Source organism: Sinocyclocheilus rhinocerous, unplaced genomic scaffold, assembly GCF_001515625.1.
Source record: "Sinocyclocheilus rhinocerous isolate Xijiao unplaced genomic scaffold, SAMN03320098_v1.1 scaffold843, whole genome shotgun sequence".
Taxonomy (NCBI): domain Eukaryota; kingdom Metazoa; phylum Chordata; class Actinopteri; order Cypriniformes; family Cyprinidae; genus Sinocyclocheilus; species Sinocyclocheilus rhinocerous.
This window is the reverse complement of record NW_015655383.1, coordinates 485,169-506,499: the sequence shown is the minus strand read 5'-3', so window position 1 is coordinate 506,499 and position 21,331 is coordinate 485,169. Positions and strand designations below refer to the sequence as shown.

Sequence of the window (21,331 nt, the reverse complement as noted above, 5' to 3'; positions counted from 1 at the left end):
GAAACAAAGATGAAGTTCTCAAGGTGAATGCATACCTTGACTCTAGGGGTCAAAAACCTAAAAATCAAGTCAAGAATCTTGGTGTGATTCTGAAGACAGACCTTAGTTTCATGTCAAAGCAGTAACTAAATCAGCATACTAAAAACAATAACATTGCCAATGATGTCTGGATTTTAAATGACAACATGACTGACAACAGTTTATCTAATAGCATGTTCAAATATCTAACGTAAATGTTCAAATAAAGATTTGAAAAAGTTTCATAAATGGTAAACTTCACATTTCAGCTTTTAAATAAAGAAAAGTGTCAAGTCAAAATGATAATTGATTAATAAATGATTATATGTATTTATCTGCTCCATAAATAATACTAGATACCTTATTGTTTAAATGTGTATAATCCACATAAGCTTGTTTTTCATCGCAGTTGGAATCAGCTTCCAGAAGAGATCAGATGTGCTAAAACATTAGTCACATTTAAATCCAGACTCAAAACTTGTATGTTTAGCTGTGCATTTATTGAATGAGCACTGTGCTACGTCAGAAATGATTGCACTGTATTTTATGTATAATCTTTTTTCTATTCTTAACTGTTTTAATTCATTTTAAATCAATTTTAGTTTATTTTAAAAGTTTTTTTATGATTATTTTAATTCCTTTTATGTAAAGCACTTTGAATTACCATTGTGTATGAAATGTGCTATATAAATAAACTTGCCCTGCCTTGCCTAGTTATAATGACTAGCACAAACCCTTATCCCTTAAAGAAAACATGCATTATTATTACTTTATTTATTAATTATTTTTGCCCTCAGGGATGTCCTCAAAAGGAGTTTTTGTCTCATTCATTTTGGGCAATTTTTCAGCAGTTTTGTCCCCAAGGTATGGCTGCATTAAATATAAACAGTTGTATGTTCGTGGGACAATCGGAAAGCTAATGTTCCATGATTTGACCTGTTGACCTCTAACATCTGGGATTCAAGCTAAGCAAACGCACACCCACACACAATGATAAACACAAATGAGCCGCAGGCAGTTATTTTTGGTCTCCTCTCTGATATTCAACAAATAAACATCTTGGAAGGAGCCGGTTCACATACATTATTAATCACAAATGTCAAAATCCAACAGAGATTATTTTAGTGATGCACTACAGAAGAGGAAGCAAGCATCCAGATGTACTGTAAATACCACATGTGTCAAGGGGCTGTTGTTGTTGTTTTGGGTAGTTATGTCAAGCATTGTGACATGCGGTACTCCTATCAGATGACACTAGCAATAAAATGTGAATCTTATGCAAGATTATACTTATACAAAAATGTCACACTTAATATTTTCAGTAGTTTTATTGAAAAATGCCTCCTCTGTTTCAGAAATAAATAAGAAAATAAGGCTGTGGAATTCACAATGTGCAGTTACAAACATGAAGCAGCAATACTATATATATATATATATATATATATATATATATATATATACACACACGCCATTCAGAGGTTATTTTTCTTATATCATATCATAGCCCTATAGCATATCATGCCATAGGTTGTATATCATATATTCCAATCATGGGCCTGTATCATACCATATTATGCCATTTATCATATATATAATATACTCATTCATATCATATCATATATTGTATTGTGTCATATAGTATAACATATATGTGTAATTTGGGATATACTGTATGACATATTCATATCATATCATATAGTGTATATAGTATATGATACATATGCCATTTGGCTTATATATCATAGCATATATCTTAAAATGCAGTTTTATAGACATATATTATTTGACACAGAATTAAAAAAAAAATGCAAAACTGCTAAAATGTGGTGAAAAGACTGAATAGTGACCAGTTACAGCATCAAAACTTATACTTTCTCTTAAGAATTTTTTGTAAATCAATATGAATTGGATTTGTGTGTAATTGTTGTTGTGTGTCTGTAGTTTTGTCCAGGCTGGTGGGGTCCAGAGCGCTGCAGCAGATGGAGTCCAGACTGAACACGGCCAGCGCTGATATCAGAGACATCACCACAGCTGAACAGGGAGTCGTTAAAGCTCAGGTGTGTGTGTGTGTGTGTGTGTGTGTGTGTGTGACAGGGATGCTTGTATGCAGGGTCTTCAAGTCCGTTTTAGTGTCACCTGCCAGTGGCGAGTGAATTGAGACTATTTACCTGAAATGAAAGTCGTTGAATACGTGTGATTGGCCGCAGATAATTTCTTTAGTAGACGATTTATACTGTATATCTTTGAAGTCACTCTTGCCTTTTACAGTAAATCAATGAGGGTTAAAGCCTGTTCATATCAAGGACAATAACTTTAATGTTAATTACAAAAATACAATATTCTAAAGGTGTGGTGACATTAGTGAGATTTCACAGGAGGTGAAGGTCCATTGTCTATTGTGTTGGTCAAGCATTGTGCCATATGTTGATTCTCTGTTTGAATCTCTGCTTGATCCGTGTGTTCAGTCTCTTAGCTGACGTTAGCGTTTGGTTTTTGGATGCGTTTCTTTCTTTAACTCCATGAATGATGGGAAGAACACCAACGACTAAGTGAGCAAACGCTGGCTGGCATTTGTTTAAATTTCTATAAATATTTATATTCTGCTGTGTTGGTCTCTGGCCTGAGCCGGGCGATGCCCACGTGGCACAGAAGAGCTTCTGATGGCCGTCTGCACAGCTCTCACCAACCCACACAAACAGACAGAATATGACTCTACATCCAGCTATGTAGTGTCTGTCATACACAAGAGCTGATTATGGACTGTGAGAAGCAGAAACTCCGATTTTAGCCGTGACTTGTTTCTGTGGGAGTGGAAGTGGTCTTTGGAGGGTTTTTAGGTGATTGTGGGTTGAGCTGTGTCTCCATCTGTGGATGTGAATGAAGAACTGCACTCTGATGATCTTATTACAGTGCTCGAAAGATGATCACATGCATGTGAGTGAACAACAAGTAAGGATTTCCAAGATGGGTTTTCCATGGAAAAATGTGTGCATGCTATTTTTGTAGAAATGAACATTTTCAGCAGTAGTTCAAGAATGTGCACAGTAAGCATTAAAGTAAAAACACACTTTGAATACATATGTTTACATATCAAACATAAGTTTTCAAGCATAACCAAAACCAGCATATCCAAGTCTCAATTTAACCGTATTTGCCATGTCATAAAAAAAGTAAAAATACACTTAACCCCTTTTTTTTTTTTTTTTTAATCTCATTATCTGGTATTTTAAAGACACTTGCTAACCTTCGCACGCAGTCATGGTGAACTGTGATGTGTCATATTTTATTTTATTATTTTATTATTAAAATTATTTTTGCAATTTTTATTATTTTATTACTGCATAAATTCCAAAAACATTTTTAGTCAGCGATAAAGGTGTTTTTGTGCGGTGTTATCTTAGTATTATACAATATTATAGTATTTATTAATTTATTATTAGTATTTAGTCATTTATTATTAGCATTTATTAGTAATGCAAATTTTTATTAGTATTTAGTATTATTTAATAATTGTAATATTAAAATATCATTTTTTTAGCTTTTTGTTTTATTTTTCAGTTCTCATTTCCATAGTTATTTAGTCATTTTGATGTGCTTTTGTCATTTAGTTTTTTTTATATTTCTATTTAGCTTTTATACATTTCATTTTTAGTAATTTTAGTACTTCCACTTAAATTTATTTCAGTTAGTTCCCAGGGCAACATTTCTAATTTTTAAGTAGTTTAAAAAAAAAAAATGCAAAAAAAATTTCAACAGATACATTTAAAAAAAAAAAAACAACAACCCAGTTTTGTGTCCCAAATGTGGTCAAGTATTATGCAAATAATACATTTTCTAGTATTACATGATTCTATTTACTATATTAATGATACATTTCTCCATAGTTTCTCTAGTTTATCAAACTGTTGTTACTTGAAATCAGATAATTTATTACCTAAGATCATAACTTTACAGCATAACTGTAATGGTTTGGCAGGGGATTCATTCTTGGTTTTGTTTTTATAATGCTGTTTTCTAAGAGTTATGAGTATTAATGATTTAAAGTATGACCTGGTGAACTCTGGTTGAGAGTGAGGAGAGGTGAATCTGCAGGACTCTTCTGGGTAATGTAGTTTGGCCTGTTTTCTAGGCTCTTTGTGCTGAGATAGAGCAGCAGCTGGAGGAGGCAGCAGAGCAGCAGGCCTGGACTGAGCTCTCCACCGCCGCCCAGGATCAGCTCAGCATGCTGCAGTGCATTCTGGGTAGCATGAAGGACACAAAGGTGAGAGCTGTGCCATCAGCCTGATTGAGATGCTTGTCTTTGCATGGATGTGGTGTGTTTTGATGGTGGTGTTGATGTGGATCAGGTGAAGAGTGAGGAGGTGAAGCGCTGGCTGGATGCGGTTGAGGAGCTGCTGTCTCGAGACGCCAGCGGCTTCAGTCACGGCGACAAACTACAGGAAGAACTCGACCAGTGCAAGGTCAGAGGTCAACGCATTCAATAAGTCATTCATGTGAAAGAGTAATGGTGAATAATCCAGCTAGTTAAATAAAAGCCTCAATATACTCACAGCAAAGATCTTTTTCATTCTTCATTTAAGGCTAAAAAAGAAGTTTGACATGCTATTGCTTCAGTATACTGTTATATGTGAATATATGTTGCACACTTTCCTCTCAATAACAAAATAAGCGCACAACAAACATGACAGTGGTGAGAAAATAGCAGTCGAATGGATAGTTCAGCCTAAAATGTACATTTGATGTTAGTTTACTCACCCTCAGGCCATCCGAGATGTAGTTGACTTGTTTTCTTGAGTAGAACAGATGACTTTTAGCTGAAACCGTGGTTCTTGGTGATTTATAAAATGAAAGTCAATGGCTACCGGCACTTTGAGAGTCAAAAAAAAGCATATACAGGCAACACACAATGAATACCCGTGGCTCTTGACGATATATTGAGGTCTTATGAAGCGAAACGATCAGTCTGTGCAAGAAACTGAACATTATTTATAATGTTACCTGTAATCCAGAGCCTCAGGCAAACAGGGAAATCTGATTCTTTTCTGTGAAAGGGTTCTTTTGGACTGTTTTAATCATCTGGTTCAATTCACTAGTTCATGCAATGTATACGTATATGCAATTATATCATTAAAGCATCCAACAATGATGTGAAACGTGGATGTTTTACATGTCTAAAGCACATAATGTGAACAAACTAGTCTCCATCAGCTCACCTTTTCACATAAACAATGAGAAACCATAAAAAAAGTTGATTTGGCCTCGCTTCATGCGTGTTCATATCGCAGGCTCATCTGTTGGAGGAACTGGAGCACTGAATCAGTTCATTCATCACAGGATCAGATACCCTGCTATTTGGGCTCATTTCGAGTCAGAGTGACTGTCAGGCATCTGAAAGTGAGTTTTGATTGAGTAACTTGTAGATCTGTGCTGCTCGAGCCACAAACGGTTTCAGACGCTTCAGTCCGATTTGGTGAACTGGTTAAACTAGTTCACTAAAAAGAATTGGTTCAAAAAAATGATTCACTCACAAACTGAACATCATTTCGGACCGTTTGTCTGAGGCTCTGGATTACAGGTAATAATGTTGTAAATAATGTTCAGTTTCTTGCACAGACTGATCGTTTCACTTCATAAGACCTCAATATATCGGCAGGAGCCATGAATACTAATTTTGTGTTCCCTGATATGCTTTTTTTTTACTCTCAATGTGAAGGTAGCCATTGATTTGCATTGTATCAAGGACCACAGTTTCAACTAAAAATCTTCTTTATTGTTCTACTGAAGAAAAAGGTCATCTACATCTGGGATGGCCTGAGGATGAGTAAATTAACATTAACAGCAAATGTTCATTTTTAGGTGAACTATCCTTTTAAGAAAGCATCTAATCATAGCAATGTGGATTTGCGTGCATGAGCATGCGATTCAAAACTCCAATAGATTGCTTTAAAGCAAGCAACTTTTCAGTATTAAACTTAAATAAGCAGTGTCAGTGCAGCTTTCAGTTAAAATTACTCTTCAATACCTGCTATAAATCAGCTCTCCAGTGTTTGTTTTTACTTGTGGACGTCTGATGGACTAAAAACAAACTCCAAATGAGCTTTGTTCGACTTTGTTCATACTAGTTTGTTCTTTGATTTCGCTTGAAGTATATTGGGTCTTTAATGCTGCTAGTTTTACATAGTTTCTAGCTGTTTGCTGCTGGTTTAGTTGGTTTATCAGCAGGTCCAGGGTTGTCCTGGTTGACCACCGTGGCTGAGCTGGTGGTGGACTTGTTGAACTGGTTTGCTAATCATAGTTTAAACTAGTTGAGAAATCAGCTGAAGTTGATGGTTGAGCAATTTCCTCAGCAAAACCGAAACGTTAGAGTTTCTCTGGAGTTGTTAGTGATGTTTGAGATGTGTCTGTGCAGGAGCTGCTGAGTGAGATGGAGAGCGTGGCCTCGTCTCTGAAGCAGATAAAGGAGAACGTGGCAGCCGTGCAGCAGAGCTCAGGACCGGGTCTGATCAGCTGGGGGCAGACGGAGCTGGACGACAGTCAGAGACGCTGGGACACGCTCAGTAAAGAGGTGAGAAAGAGAAACACAGAGCAATGGCCTTAAAGGGATAGTTCACCCAAAAATGAAAATTTGGTTCTTCTGTGTCATCACGTTGTATTAGTTCTGCAGCTTCAGTTTCAGAACTTTCACGCTTAGTAACACATACAGCTGTTCCCTCACCACAGTGCAACAGTGAAAAGGGACCCCTTTCAAACAGTGTCGCGTTCCGAACGTTGTTTAAGCGACATACACGGTATTCGGTATGAACCGTTATACCGCCCAGCACTACTCTGAATTACTGCAATGTCTGAACTGTCTTGAGCGCGTTCGCGTCTTCTTCAGCCGGCGTGTGACGCGTCGTCTTCTTCTTCTTGCTTTACGGCGGATCGCAGACTTCTAAGTGCATTACCGCCACCTATCTCTCAAATGGACCATTGACACTCTATCTACAATCTCAATTAGGAGCGTCAATGGTCCATTTGAGAGATAGGTGGCATTTGTGTTCTACTGAACAAACACACCTACATCTTGGATGCCCTGGGGGTAAGCAGATAAACATCACATTTTCATTTTTGGGTGAGCTATCCCTTTAACATCTATTAGCTACACAGCAAGGGAAGAGCTTGTACAAGGTGGTTTAAGTTTCAGTAAGCCACTTCCCAACCCGGCTTGATTCAGGAACATGTTCTTCTGGGATAAGTCACGTTACGTGGATTTTGTTTGCAGTTGTTGAGGCGTGAGGAGCGTGTGAGTGAAGGTCAGGAGAAAGTGATGAATCTGAAGAAAGACGTGGCGGAGATGCGCGAGTGGATGATTCAAGTGGACGAGGAGTTTCTCATGAGAGACTTTGAGTACAAGAGCCCAGAGGAGCTGGAGGAGGCGCTGCAGGATATGAAGGTGCGTATGAGTAGGTTGAAAATAACAGATCTATAATAACTTTCATTATTAATATTGATTAATTATTTTATGCATTATATATTGTTGCGTATTAATGTACAGTTATACTTGTATTTTCCAATGCTATTTTAGTATTATTTATATACTGTTATAGCATTTATTAATTGAATTAGTGTTTTTATATTTTGTTTTTATTTAAATTTTAGGAATTAATTAGTTTTAGGAATGTTGTTTATGTGCTTTTGCCTTTTGTTTGTTTTATATCTCTATTTAGATTGCATTTTATTTTCTCAGTTTTAGTCATTTTAGTACTTCAACTAAATTTTAGTTATTTGCAAAGGCAACATATATTAATATTTTCTATTAAAAATTATTTAAATCGTTTTGATAACACGTTTTTCTTTTGATTATACATGAACAAGTGATCTGTTAAGCATTATATATTGTTTGTTAAACATTTATTAGTAAAAAATAATGTAAAGTTGTACCTTTTTATGATTAAAACTAATTTCGAGCAGGTTGTAAATGCCAACTAGTTTTGGTATCATGTAAGATGTTTTTTTTGAATGTGTTATTGTTTTGTTGTGAATGTGTTATTTATTTATTTTTAATCTGTATTATTTTATTTTTTATTATTTTTTCTAAAGCTCTGACAATGTTAGTCAAGTTTCTTGTGTCAAAGGCATAATTGTGCCAAAGGGTTTTCATGATAATTTTATTCCTTCCTATTTATTTACATACTCACTTACTTAAAGACTTTTGTGTACATGTTCTCTCTCTTTCTGTGTGTTTCAGAGGGCTAAAGAGGATGTGTTACAGAAGGAAGTGCGTGTAAAGATTTTGAAGGACAGCGTTAATGTGCTGATTGGAAAGACGCCCCCTGGTGGTCCTGACCTGAGCCCTGAGCTCACTGAAGTGCTGCAGAACTACCAGAAACTCTGTGATCGCTTCAAGAGCAAGTGCCACACGCTTGAGGTACACACACACACACACAGAGGAAGCCTTGCTATTGGACAGCCCTGCTCCAGATGTGGTTTGGCTCCTCTTTGGATGATTAGCTGAGGTCTGATGTGTTTGTACTGATGTTCAGGAGGTGTGGTCCTGTTGGATCGAGCTGCTACAGTATCTGGATGCGGAGTCTGGCTGGTTGAACACACTGGAGGAGAAAGTTCAAGCCACTGAAAACCTCCCAGAAAACACAGAGTCTATCAGCGAGGCTCTGGAGGTAACGGCTTTCATGTTAAAGGTGTGGTTTAGCATGTTCGACAGATTTTTGCAGCCGAAATCCAGTCATTTCAATATCAATCCACGTCATTGAGAATTTCAAGTGAGGGTGAAAGATTTTGCAATAGGGTTGGGAATCGAAAATCAATTCCAATTCCAGAATCGGATACTTGTTGTAAAATTAAAATTTAAATTCCGACCTTCCTCGCTAATCTAAACTCTGCAATATTTGGCTTCGATCAGAAGCCGTAACAGCTAAGTATAATATCTGTGATAAGCTAAACATGTTGCAAGAGAGGTGTCACCACCAACATGTCAAAGCACTTTAATTTAACAGATCTTTAAAGATCACAAACACCAATGTGATCTTATTCCTAAATGACAACGTTTCAACTGGTAAACCTTTGGCGTGTGCGATCATAACGGTGAGATCATAAAACTGCTTCACAAACAGTTATTTTCAACAGCACAGTATCATTATTTCTGTGTTATAAACATTAAAATAATCACAGAAGTACGGGGATAGAAGATTGTAGTTTGGAAATAAACACTGATGTGTACGGTAGCGATCAAATTTGAGTAAATCACCTGTTGAAAGTAATTTGACACTTCAAATAAAGATTTATTGATTACGTTGTTACACCAGTAGGTGGCGAAAAGGGGCTGTTAAAAGTATAATATCTGTGATAAGCTAAACATGTTGCAAGAGAGGTGTCACCACCAACATGTCAAAGCACTTTAATTTAACAGATCTTTAAAGATCACAAACACCAATGTGATCTTATTCCTAAATGACAACGTTTCAACTGGTAAACCTTTGGCGTGTGCGATCATAACGGTGAGATCATAAAACTGCTTCACAAACAGTTATTTTCAACAGCACAGTATCATTATTTCTGTGTTATAAACATTAAAATAATCACAGAAGTACGGGGATAGAAGATTGTAGTTTGGAAATAAACACTGATGTGTACGGTAGCGATCAAATTTGAGTAAATCACCTGTTGAAAGTAATTTGACACTTCAAATAAAGATTTATTGATTACGTTGTTACACCAGTAGGTGGCGAAAAGGGGCTGTTAAAATGTATTTGTCTTTGAATCATTCATTCAAGAGATTCATTCAAAAACTCTGATTCATCCAGTGATAAAACAAGTAAATCTTGAGTGAGTCGTTGAATCATTAATTCAACATTACATGTGATTTTGTTAAGTTGTCTGTTTTTTCTTCAGAATCTTGAGAGACCCACTAGCTCCATAAAAAAAAAAAAAGTAAATAAAAAAAACTAGATTTATCCAGAATTGTGCAGCTCTATTTTGCACACAAACAGCTCTTAATTGAATCCAGTTTTTGTGTAGCCTGCTGAATTTTGTTCTTGGTATTCAGCAACTATATGTTTTGCAAGAAGAGACACAGAATAATTGTGACCACAAAACCAGTCATAAGGTTACATTTTTTGAAATTGAGATTTATGCATCATCTGAAAGCTGATAAATAAGCTTTCCATTGATGTATGGTTTGTTAGGATAGGACAATATTTGGCCCGAGATACAACTATTTGAAAATCTGGAACCTGAGTGTGCAAAAAAAAATACAAAAATAAAAATATTGAGAAAATTGCCTTTAAAGTTGACCAAATGAAGTCCTTAGCAATGCATATTACTAATCACAAATTTAATTTTGATATATTTACGGTAGGAAATTTACAAAATATCTTCATGGAACATGATGTTTACTTAATATCCTAATGATTTTTGGCATACAAGAAAAATAGATAATTTTGACCCATACAATGTATTGTTGGCTATTGCTACAAATATACTTGTGCTACTTATGACTGGTTTTGTGCTCCAGGGACACATATATGTTTTATATCTAAATGTCTGACTTCATTCTTTTAACCACATTGGAATCGTTAAGAATCGGAGTCGGAATTGGAGTTGATAAAATTCAAATGATACCCAACCCTATTTGGCAACAAGTTCAAGCTGCTCACACAGATTTGCTGCGCTGATCAACAGAAAGTGATACATTGCTACATTATTGACAATAGATTGTTTTGCCCACAAAATGACCAGACCTAAAGTGTTACAAATACAATGTGAGCACATATGTTTTTTCATTGTCTGATTGAGTGATCGGATCACGTTTTGGACACAGAGTCGGATGTTAAAAGTATGTCCATGGCATAAATGGGAGTTCTCTCTTTCAGTCTCTGGAGTCGGATCTGCGTCATCCGGGTGATAACAGGACTCAGATCCGAGAGCTGGCTCAGACTCTCATAGACGGAGGCATTCTGGATGAACTCATCAGCGAGAAACTGGAGAGCTTCAACTCGCGCTACGAAGAACTGACTCAGCTGGTGTGTTCGTTTTGAACGGAACAAATGATTTACCAGAACTGATTCAGATTCACATCATATGTGCAGTGTTACATTCATGTGTGTGTTGTAGGCTGCTGCACGTCAGATGTCTCTGGAGCAGAAGTTGGGGACTCTGAGAGAGAACGAGACGGCGTTACACACACTACAGACGTCCCTGACACAGCTGGACCAAACACTCACCTCGTACCTCACCGACCGCATCGACGCCTTCCAGCTGCCTCAGGAAGCTCAGGTACGAGCTCCTCGTTCAAACCACACTCTTCTGACAAGTAGATATTCAGAGATATCCAATAACCAATGACAGATATATCATTATATTACTTGTATAATACTATAATGCTCTTTTACTCTTGTGCCTTTAACATTAAAAATGCTCTCTGCAGGTCATTCAGGCCGAGATCGCGGCCCATGAGGCCACACTGGAGGATCTGAGGAGGAGGAATGTAGGTAACGTGCCTCCGACTGTCCCAGAGGGCAAACCAGTGCGAGGAGGGACCCTACTGGACCAGTTACAGGTCAGACACAATACTGCCCCCGCAGGACAGGAGCGGTAATGCAAATCACTAGACTGTTTTTATTTTTTCACACTGTTCATACTTCACCATGGTTTAGTTAATTACCAAATCCTGGGGCTGTTTCATAAAACAAGTTTACCAAATAAGCCAAGCTTATTTCAGTTAGTCTGACTCGTTGTCAAATGATTTGCAACTTATGCTGGGAAACTAAATGAGGCAACTTATGCTGGGAAACTAACCTGGGCTGCGTTTCCCAAAAGCATCGTAAGCTTAAGTACATTGTAGACACATTGAACCCAATGGAGCTACTTACAACGTAAGCTTATGATGCTTATTGGAAACGCAGCCCTGGTCCGGAGCAGGCTACCTGTCAGGCTAAACTGAGATCCTCTAACACTCACCAATAGCAAAGACTATAGAATATCCAAGACGTGTCACTCGTATAGTTTTGAATGGGGAAAAATGCAATGCTCAATATGGCGAATGAAAGAGCCAATCGCTAATCGGTAAAGTCAGTGTGTCACTGCAGCTGACGTTAGAAGTCCCGGTTGCTATAGAAACAGTCAGCGTTCTGAGACGTGCTCTTAGGACTGCGCATGCGCGCTGGCTGATCTAGCCTGAAAAATTAGCTTTTCATAACGCTATTTGAGCAAAAGAAACTACATTTATGATACTGTTGTTGTCAGATTTCATTGGTGATTTCTTTTTTTTTTTTAAACTAAGCATTAACACATGTTAGACTGCACCCCATAAAAACAATTAAGCCTAGAAAAAAACCAGTGAACCACCCCTTTAAAGGGACCGCAATGATATTACCAATGACTCTCACACATACAATTATTTGGCTTTGTTATCAGTCCAAAAATAAAAGTATACAGAAAATGCAACTTAAATAAATAAAATAAATAAAAATATATGCTACAACCGACTGTATTTAATGTATCGTGCCCAAGATTTAATGGCATTTTTCTAAGATATATGAACATATTTTAACATAGTTGCTACTTGCACATTAAGTTGATCAGCAGTTTCTAGCCATGCAGCCTTTCTCTCGGGTTTTATGACAGCTGTACCTTTACGGTTATTAGTAGAACATTAAAACATTACAATCTAAAATTGCTCTTTAAAGCATTAAAAACACTAAAAAGTTAAAATCTCTGAATTAAAAATGAAAATGAATAATGGAAAACAGACTACATTTTAACTGATAAGAGGATCGCACATTAACTCATTTGAGCTAGTATTAGCTAGCTTACATTCGATTTACAGTTACGCTATCATAAAAATACACTTATATGTAGGTTTAAAATCCTACATGTGTCACATTTAATGTCCAACAACAAATATTTTAACAGAATGTATATTTTACTCAGAATTATTGCGCTATTATTCTGTTGCGCTCCGTCTGTTTAGCGCTCATGTTCACTCGTGTAAACCTCGCCCAGCAAAAACGGATATACAGGTACATCTCAAAAAATTAGAATATCATGAAAAAGGTCAATATTTTTTGTCACTCATTTCAGAAAGTGAAACCCATATATTATATAGATTCATTACACATAGAGTTAAATATTTCAAGCCTTTATTTCTTGAAATTTTGATGATTATGGCTTACAGATAATGAAAACCCAAAATTCAGTGTCTCAGAAAATTAGAATATTGTGAAAAAGTTCAATATTGGAAAGTCATGGTGTCATCCCCTAATCAGCTAAGTACCTCAAAATACCTGCAAAGGTTTCCTGAGCCTTTAAATGGTCTCTCAGTCTGGGTCAGTAGGCTACACAATCATGGGGAAGACTGCTGAACTGACAGATGTCCAGAAGACTGTCATTGACACCCTCCACAAGGAGGGTAAGCCACAAAAGTTCATTGAGTATCTTAAATGGTTGTTTATGGAACCGCTTTTGTCCCGATTGATTTGTTAGGTTATTTCAAGTCAGATTTTGGACTTTAATCCTCGCTTTTCTTAGCCCCCTGGATACTCTGGTTTTGAGATTTCATTCTGTGTTATTTTAGTATTATTTATATAATATTTTATAATTAATTTTGAATGAGCTTTTTTTTAGTTAATTTCTTTGTAATTTTGTTATGTGGTTATGATGTTATGATGTTTTAAGTTTTTGTCTTGTTTTTTATATTACTATTTATGTTTAATTTATTTCAGGTTTAGTTTTAGGGTTTAGTTCAGTTTTAGTTTTTATTTATTTGCAGTTAGCAATTGTAGTGCTTAAACTTAAGGTCACTTAAAGGTCTTTTAAATATTTATATTTTATTTTATTTCAGCTGTATTTCAATTAACAAGACCGTTTCAACCCAGATTTTTTTTTAAAATTAAAAACCTTAAAAAATTACAAAAATGTTGAATGCACAAAAACTGAATATTTTTATATAGTTTTTCCCAGATTTTTGCTTTGATTTTCAGTCTAGAGAGGTCAATGCTAGTCTCAGAAGGTCAGGACCAGTCTGCTGGGTTGCGTTGACGGATTTAATAGAAAATCATGTAGTGTAGTGTTTTATATATATATATATACAGTGGGTACGGAAAGTATTCAGACCCCCTTAAATTTTTCACTCTTTGTTATATTGCAGCCATTTGCTAAAATCATTTAAGTTAATTTTTTTTCCTCATTAATGTACACACAGCACCCCATATTGACAGAAAATATATATATATATATATATATATATATATATATATATAACCATCAAGTTTATCTTGTGTATCTCTGTTTTAGCGGAAACTCCGTGAGATTAGTACCAAATTCCAGCTGTTCCAGAAACCAGCCAACTTTGAGCAGCGAATGCTGGACTGCAAGAGGATTCTGGAAAACGCTAAAGCCGAACTTCACGTCCTTGACCTGAAAGACACACAACCAGAGGAGATCCAGACCCACCTGACCGGATGCATGGTGAGAAAACACACAGGCATTATTATGATGTATTTACTATTATAGTACGTATTACTATTTTGAATTGGCTTTTTATTTTTATAGTTTCGGTTTTCATTTTAATTTTAGTTTAAGTTTTAGCAATTTTGGTAGGTACTTTTTGTCTCTTTTTATTTATTTATTTTTTCTTTCTTTCTATATAGCTTTATTTTTATTTCAGTTTTAGTCAATGTAATTTTAGTACTTTAACTTATTTATTTCAGATAGTTGACAGGGCAACAGATTTAATTTTAATTTAATTTAATTTAATTTAATTTAATTTAATTTAATTTAATTTAATTTTATTTTATTTTTTAATTTCATTTAATTTCATTTAATTTAATTTTTCACCTGTATTCCAGCTACCAAAATCGTTTTTTAGTAGTTTGTTTTACAGTAACAACACTGAAAAACACACCTCATCTTGGACTCTCACACTGCTTGTGCTTTATGTATGCGTGTTGTTTTTATAAATGCAGAAACTGTATAAGATCTTGAGCGAGGTGAAACTGGAGGTGGAGACTGTGATTAAAACAGGAAGACAGATCGTACAGAAACAGCAGACGGAAAATCCTAAAGAAATGGACGAACAACTCACCGCCCTCAAATTACTCTACAATGAGCTGGGAGCTCAGGTCTGTGCACATTTACACATACATGGTTAACCGCCATAAAGTCTCGAGACATGTTTTTTAAAAGTTGAACTTACGTACAAACATGCGGCTCTCTTGTGTGAGACGCGAGTACAACGGTGATAGATGTCCCTCTAGAAAATGTGATAAATATGCGTTCTGTGTGAACGGCTTGGTTTCAGTTTTGACGTAAACAACATCATCTCCGCATTGAGGTTCTCTTTTTCCGCAATATTTTGAATAAACAACACAGCAGCGCCGCATCCCGTGGGTTCAATTGGATAGGCTAAAAAAAGTATTAAAAAGCAGCAACACTTACATCGTCATCGCATCTTGTGCACCACTGATAAGGCAGCCTGACGCACAACTAAAATTCGAATGCGAACGTGGATTTTTATTTTAAATTCGACGAATATTTACACATACATGTTTAAAACCGCAATAAAAGCAACGTGTGCATGTTTTTTTTTTTTTTACATTTTGCAACTTAAGGTTTTAGATTTGAAAAATAAAGGTTACGTTCAGCCTCCACATCCTCTGTTTTTCTACTTTTCACCACCCAATCAGTTTCCAGTGGATAAAATCCACTCAGAAATACATCATATTACAAAAGTAAAATGAGTTACGCAAGCTATTTTGTGTGGTTAGGTGACTGAGGGGAAGCAGGATTTGGAGAAGGCCATGTCTCTGTCTCAGCGGCTGCAGAAGGACAGCGCCGCCCTGCAGGCCTGGATGAGCCACACTGAGACTCAGCTGAAAGAGAAGCTCAGCACAGGAGACATGCCTGCCGATATCGAGACGGAGATCACATGGGCTAACGTGAGTGTGTTTGACAGTCGCTCGCTCATGGAGTCTTTACACAGAGAGTGTGTGTGTTACATGAGTGTTTGTCTGTAGGGCGTGTTGAAGGAGTCTGAGCGCAAGAAGAGCGATCTGTCTGTGGTGATGGAGAACAGCGCCGCCCTGCAGGCCTTAGTGGAGGGCAGCGAGGCTCAGCTGGAGGATCAGCTGTTTGAGCTGAATGAGGACTGGGAGCGTGTGCACACGCTGATCGAGGACTGGCTCAGTGCTGTTCTGGTGAGTGACTGGTTAAGCTTACATCACGCAATTAACTCATGTAGGTTCACATCATCCCAACAACTGCTTCATTCGGTTCTGTGTGATTTGTCAAGACTGATTAGAAGGATAGCAGCACATGACACACACACACACACACACACACTTACTTACAGATATCTAAATGTGCACATTTCATAGACTTTTGTTTTTATATTCAGCTAATTATAAATACTACAAACTAACCCGCACCCTAACCTAACAGAATACTTTCTGCATTTTTAGAATGAATAATTAATAATAAATGAATTTATTATTATTATTATTATTATTATTATTATTTGAATAGTACTGTTTAGGTTTATTTGTATTTCCTTTTTAGATTTAGTTATGTTTTTTTTGTTTTTGTTTTTTTTCAGTAGTGATTTAGTAATTTTGGTACTTTAACTTAAACTTGTTTAATTAGCTGCCAAGGCAACATTTCTATGACATTTCTATTCATCATCTAATGTTTATATTTTATTTCAAGTTTTTCAGTTAGCATACGTGTTTTTAATAGTTTTAGTTTTAGTTACAAACTGACACAATACCCATAATATATAAAGTAACCCACAACCTAATGTTTTTATAATAAAAAATAACAAAAACAACAACAACAACAATGACAATGAAAAAAAAAGTGTTGTTTTTACAAAGAACATCTGTGGAAGTCTTAAAAAGGAGGTTTTTGTCAGGTTTTGCTCACTTCTGGGTACAATTTGTTTCTAAAATATGCTAATGTATGTTCACACACACAGACAAACAACAGAGCTTGTGTCTGGAGTCTCATTTATCAGTAAATGATGGGGGAAGACCTTCATAATTACTCATTTATATGCAAACTCAACTCACATGGGAGGTTTCAGTCATTAGCAGTCTGTTTGGCAGAATTTCATTAACATCAAAGTTGTACAGGTTTGAAATGTCACCTATGAGCATAATAGAATATATAATATAATTGTTATTTATATTATCTTTGTTATTCTTAGAAAAGGACTTAAACCAATAGTGGATGGAGACCATTTTTGTTTTATATATTATATTGTAATGTTTGTATACAGTATATAATATATGTAAAGTTTAGTGCTTTGATTTTACATGTGGCTATAATTGAATTGAAAACACATATACAATATATAATATATATATATATATATATATATATATATATAATTTTTATTTTTTATTATTATTATTATTATTATTATTATTATTATTGGTGTTGTTGTTGTCTTTTTTCCAATTCTTCCAAGAGGTATCAAATGCAGCAATACTAGATGCATACATTGTTTTAGAAATGGAAAAATATGCGTAATAGTTCCATTTAACTGCAAAATAATGGTAATATTAAAATGTAAGCACTACTTTTTACCTATTATATTTCACATTTACGTTACTTAAAGATGCTGTATCTGTATGCATGCCGAGAAAGAGAGAATGATGAAGGTGAAAACACACACACACACACACACACACACACACACTCACAGACTCACAGACTTGGTTATTTGTGTCTTTTCAGTGAAAGTGAATAATGAACAAAAAATAATGTAATTTGATCCATCAGGATTTGTTTAGATCATTAATGTTAGGCTACAATATTGTTGGATAATATTATTTTTGCTCTGCCCCATGACCAAGATTATATCGGCAGCAAAGAGAAAGTTTCAGAGGCAAAGAAAGTAATTACATTTTGATAGAAGATAATAAAAACAAACATTTTTCCTAGTCTAGTGAAACATGGTTGCATTAAAGGGATAGTTCACCCAAAAATGAAAATTCTGTCATTAATTACTCACCCTCATGTCGTTTCAAACCCGTAAGACCTTCGTTCATCTTCGGAACATAAAATAAGATATTTTTGATGGAGCTGTCTGACCCTCCCATAGACAGCAATACAACTGAAATGTTCCCAAGTCCAGAGTCGTAGCAAGGAGATCTGTAAAATAATCCATGTGACATCGGGGGTTCAACCGTAATTTTACTACGAGCTACGAGAATAATTTTTGTGCGCAAAAGAAAAAAAAACTACTTTATTCAACAATTTGTCTCCTCCGCATCACCCTAGCGCCATTTTGGAGAGTATCTGCTGGACGTAAACAGTGTATGCTGTTCTGTGTCAGCTGCGTCACGCCGGATCTGCTTCATATGTTGTTGTGATTTGATCTGAACGAAAACAGCGTATCCGTGTGACACAGCTGAAAGAACAGCATACACTGTTTACGTCCAGCAGATACTCTCCAAAATGGCACCAGGGTGATGCGGAGGAGACAAATTGTTGAATATGTTTTGAATATGAGTTGTTTTTGTTTTTTTTCGCACAAAGTATTCTAGGTGAAAATTTCAGTTGTATTGCTGTCTATGCAGGGTCAGACAGCTCTCAGATTTCATCAAAAATATCTTAATTTGTGTTCTGAAGATGAACGAAGGTCTTATGGGTTTGAAACGACATGAGGGTGAGTAATTAATGACAGAATTTTCATTTTTGGGTGAACTATCCCTTTAAGATGCATTAATGCATTGAATCTGCTCTGCGTGTGTCTCTGACAGGCTGTGCTGTGTGAGTTGGAGGGAATGAGTGTGCGTGTGGACAGCGCTCGTGATCAGGCAGTAATCTTGATGACCAGCAGGGGGCCTGTGTGCAGAGAGCTGGTGGAGCCCAAACTAGCCGACCTCAACCGCAGCTTCCACAAGGTGGCGCAGCACATCAGCTCTGCTCAGGTACGACTCCAGCGGCTCAGCACAGGCCTGAGAGGAGCTTGTTTTCCAGCCGCGGCGCTGGAGAGACGCTCATCAGCCAGTGCTGAGTGTGTGTGTGTGTGTGTGTTGTGTTCAGGTGTCTGCTGGTCTGGAGGTCAGACAGGAGGCAGTGCGGCCGCAGCAGGAGGTGGCAGACGGGAGGTCTGCTCCTCTTCTCTCCTCCTCACAGCTGCAGCTGTTCGAATCAGACCTACAAGCTACTATCAGAGGCCTGGAGCAGCAGGAGAAAACACACACACCTGATGATGAGAGGGTACACTCACATCTCAAACACACACCTGATGAGAATTTAATAAGTGAGATGGCATAACATTTTGTAGGTGGCTGTTTTTTTTTTGTTTTTTTTTACATATCTGTATTTTTAAAGGAATAGTTCACCAAAAGATACAATTTTCCTAAAGATTTACTCACCCTCAGGCCAACCGAGATTTAAAAGTGTTTGTTTCTTTATCAGAACAGATTTGGAGAAATGTAGCATTGCATCACTTGTTCAGCAATGGATCCTCTGCAGTGAATGGGTGCCGTCAGAATGAGAGTCCAAACAGCTGATAAAAACATCACAATAATCCACAAGTTATCCACACCACTCCAGTCCATCAATTAATGTCTTGTGAAGCCAAAAGCTGTGTATTTGTCAGAAAGTAATCCATCAGTAGGATGATGTTTAACTTAAAACAGTTGCTTACGGCTAAAATACGAGACCTCTATAATAGCACTTCCTCCAGCAAAAAAGTAATCTCATCTGAATCAGGGGAGAAATCTGCACAGATCAAACACTGTTTACAAGCCACAACAGCTATAAACAAATATGTGGGTGGATTTTGATGTTAGAGGAAAACATGGGATGGACTTTTTCCTCTAGAGGAATCATTGTTATGGATTATGGACTCGTATTTTGGCCAGAAGCGATGGTTTCAAGTTAATGATGGATGCGTTTGTTACAAACATGCAGCTTTTCACTTCACAAAACATTAACTGATGGACTGGAGTGGTGTGGGATTACTTGTGGATTATTGTGATGTTTTTTTCAGCTGTTTGGACTCTCATTCTGACGGCACCCATTCACTGCAGAGGAGCCATTGCTGAATAAGTGATGCAATGCTACATTTCTCCATATCTGTTCCCATGAAGAAACAATCTCGTTTGAGGTTGAGTAACTTTTCAGCAAATGTTCATTTTTGGGTGAACTTTTCCTTTAAACATCAACTATGAGCTGTTGCACCTGCTCTTGTTACACCAGGTGTCTACATAAACAGCAATTTAAAAAGCGTCATGTGTTTGTCCTGAATGAGTGTTTTTGTGTTTTAGTTGGATGAGGAGAAAGCTCATGTTGAGGAGGTGCTGAGGAGAGGAGAGGAGGTGCTGCTGTCTGTTCCTGACGAGGACAGAAGAGAAGACATCCGCAGGAGACTCCTGCTGCTCCAGACATGCTACAAGGTCATTTCATGCACTCTTAACATGTCAGCCACGTAACGCCGGCTCTGAATTTCAAGCCACTTTCACACGTAAAACCCGTTAAATTGCGGTATTAACATTTCTGGTAACAGATTTCTATTTATTAATAGTATTGCTACTTTTCAGACATATCTCTAAAACTCTTTTGAAATTCTAAAATCAAAATTTTCTTTCAGAAATAGTAGGTGGCTACTGTTTGAAAAGCTAATGGGTTGCAATTTAGGTACACAATGTTTACATTTGCGGTTGTGTGTAATGTGATGGTTGTCTATAAGTGGAAGACGTTATGTCAGAACCTTGCATTTGCTTCCACTCCAAGTCTTATAGCACCAGAACATCTTGACCTTGCATGCTTGAAAGGATGGATACTTTACAGCTGTTACAGCTTTTTTTTACAGTATTGTAACAGTGTTACAGCTGAGATTAAGGCTGTTATAGCTATGCTGCAGTCATGATTAAGTTTACTGCACCAGTGTTGGGCAAGTTACTCTGAAAATGTAATCAAATTACTGATTACTCCTTTTAAAAGTAATCACGTTACTGTTCTGATTACTTTGTTTCAAAAGTAATTAGTAATTAGTTACATTACTAGTTACGTTATTTTTTTCTCCATGAAATGTATGAAATCCGAGCATACACGCTCCTGATAAATATTTGTTATTAAAGCATCAACATTCACAGAACACTGTTATTTTTAAATAAATCAAGCGGCTGCTGTGTTGCGTGTAGGGTTGCACGATAAATCGAAATGGAATCGAGATCGCGATTCGACAGAAGCTGCGATTGTCATGCGTACCTATCTTTCAGTGAAGCACCGTTCTGTGATCAGCCGTAAATCTCCATCCAAAGGCCAGAGGGCGCTCTCGTGCTGAAACTCCAAATACACCTCG

General features: G+C 36.7%; 1 protein-coding gene across 1 annotated transcript in view; it reads left to right on the top strand.

The window, feature by feature from the left end:
• LOC107718008 (utrophin-like) overlaps window positions 1–21,331 on the top strand; it is a 200,930-nt gene that overhangs the window by 18,638 nt on the left and 160,961 nt on the right. The window contains exons 14-32 of the mRNA XM_016524923.1: window positions 1,960–2,075; window positions 4,148–4,279; window positions 4,365–4,478; window positions 6,428–6,583; window positions 7,280–7,450; window positions 8,246–8,425; window positions 8,541–8,675; window positions 10,887–11,036; window positions 11,128–11,289; window positions 11,441–11,572; window positions 14,308–14,481; window positions 14,979–15,134; window positions 15,780–15,950; window positions 16,029–16,208; window positions 16,884–16,921; window positions 17,630–17,672; window positions 18,777–18,947; window positions 19,063–19,239; window positions 20,295–20,423. Of these exons, the coding sequence (XP_016380409.1) occupies window positions 1,960–2,075; window positions 4,148–4,279; window positions 4,365–4,478; window positions 6,428–6,583; window positions 7,280–7,450; window positions 8,246–8,425; window positions 8,541–8,675; window positions 10,887–11,036; window positions 11,128–11,289; window positions 11,441–11,572; window positions 14,308–14,481; window positions 14,979–15,134; window positions 15,780–15,950; window positions 16,029–16,208; window positions 16,884–16,921; window positions 17,630–17,672; window positions 18,777–18,947; window positions 19,063–19,239; window positions 20,295–20,423 (2,687 nt within the window). The remainder of the gene's footprint in view (window positions 1–1,959; window positions 2,076–4,147; window positions 4,280–4,364; window positions 4,479–6,427; window positions 6,584–7,279; window positions 7,451–8,245; window positions 8,426–8,540; window positions 8,676–10,886; window positions 11,037–11,127; window positions 11,290–11,440; window positions 11,573–14,307; window positions 14,482–14,978; window positions 15,135–15,779; window positions 15,951–16,028; window positions 16,209–16,883; window positions 16,922–17,629; window positions 17,673–18,776; window positions 18,948–19,062; window positions 19,240–20,294; window positions 20,424–21,331) is intronic.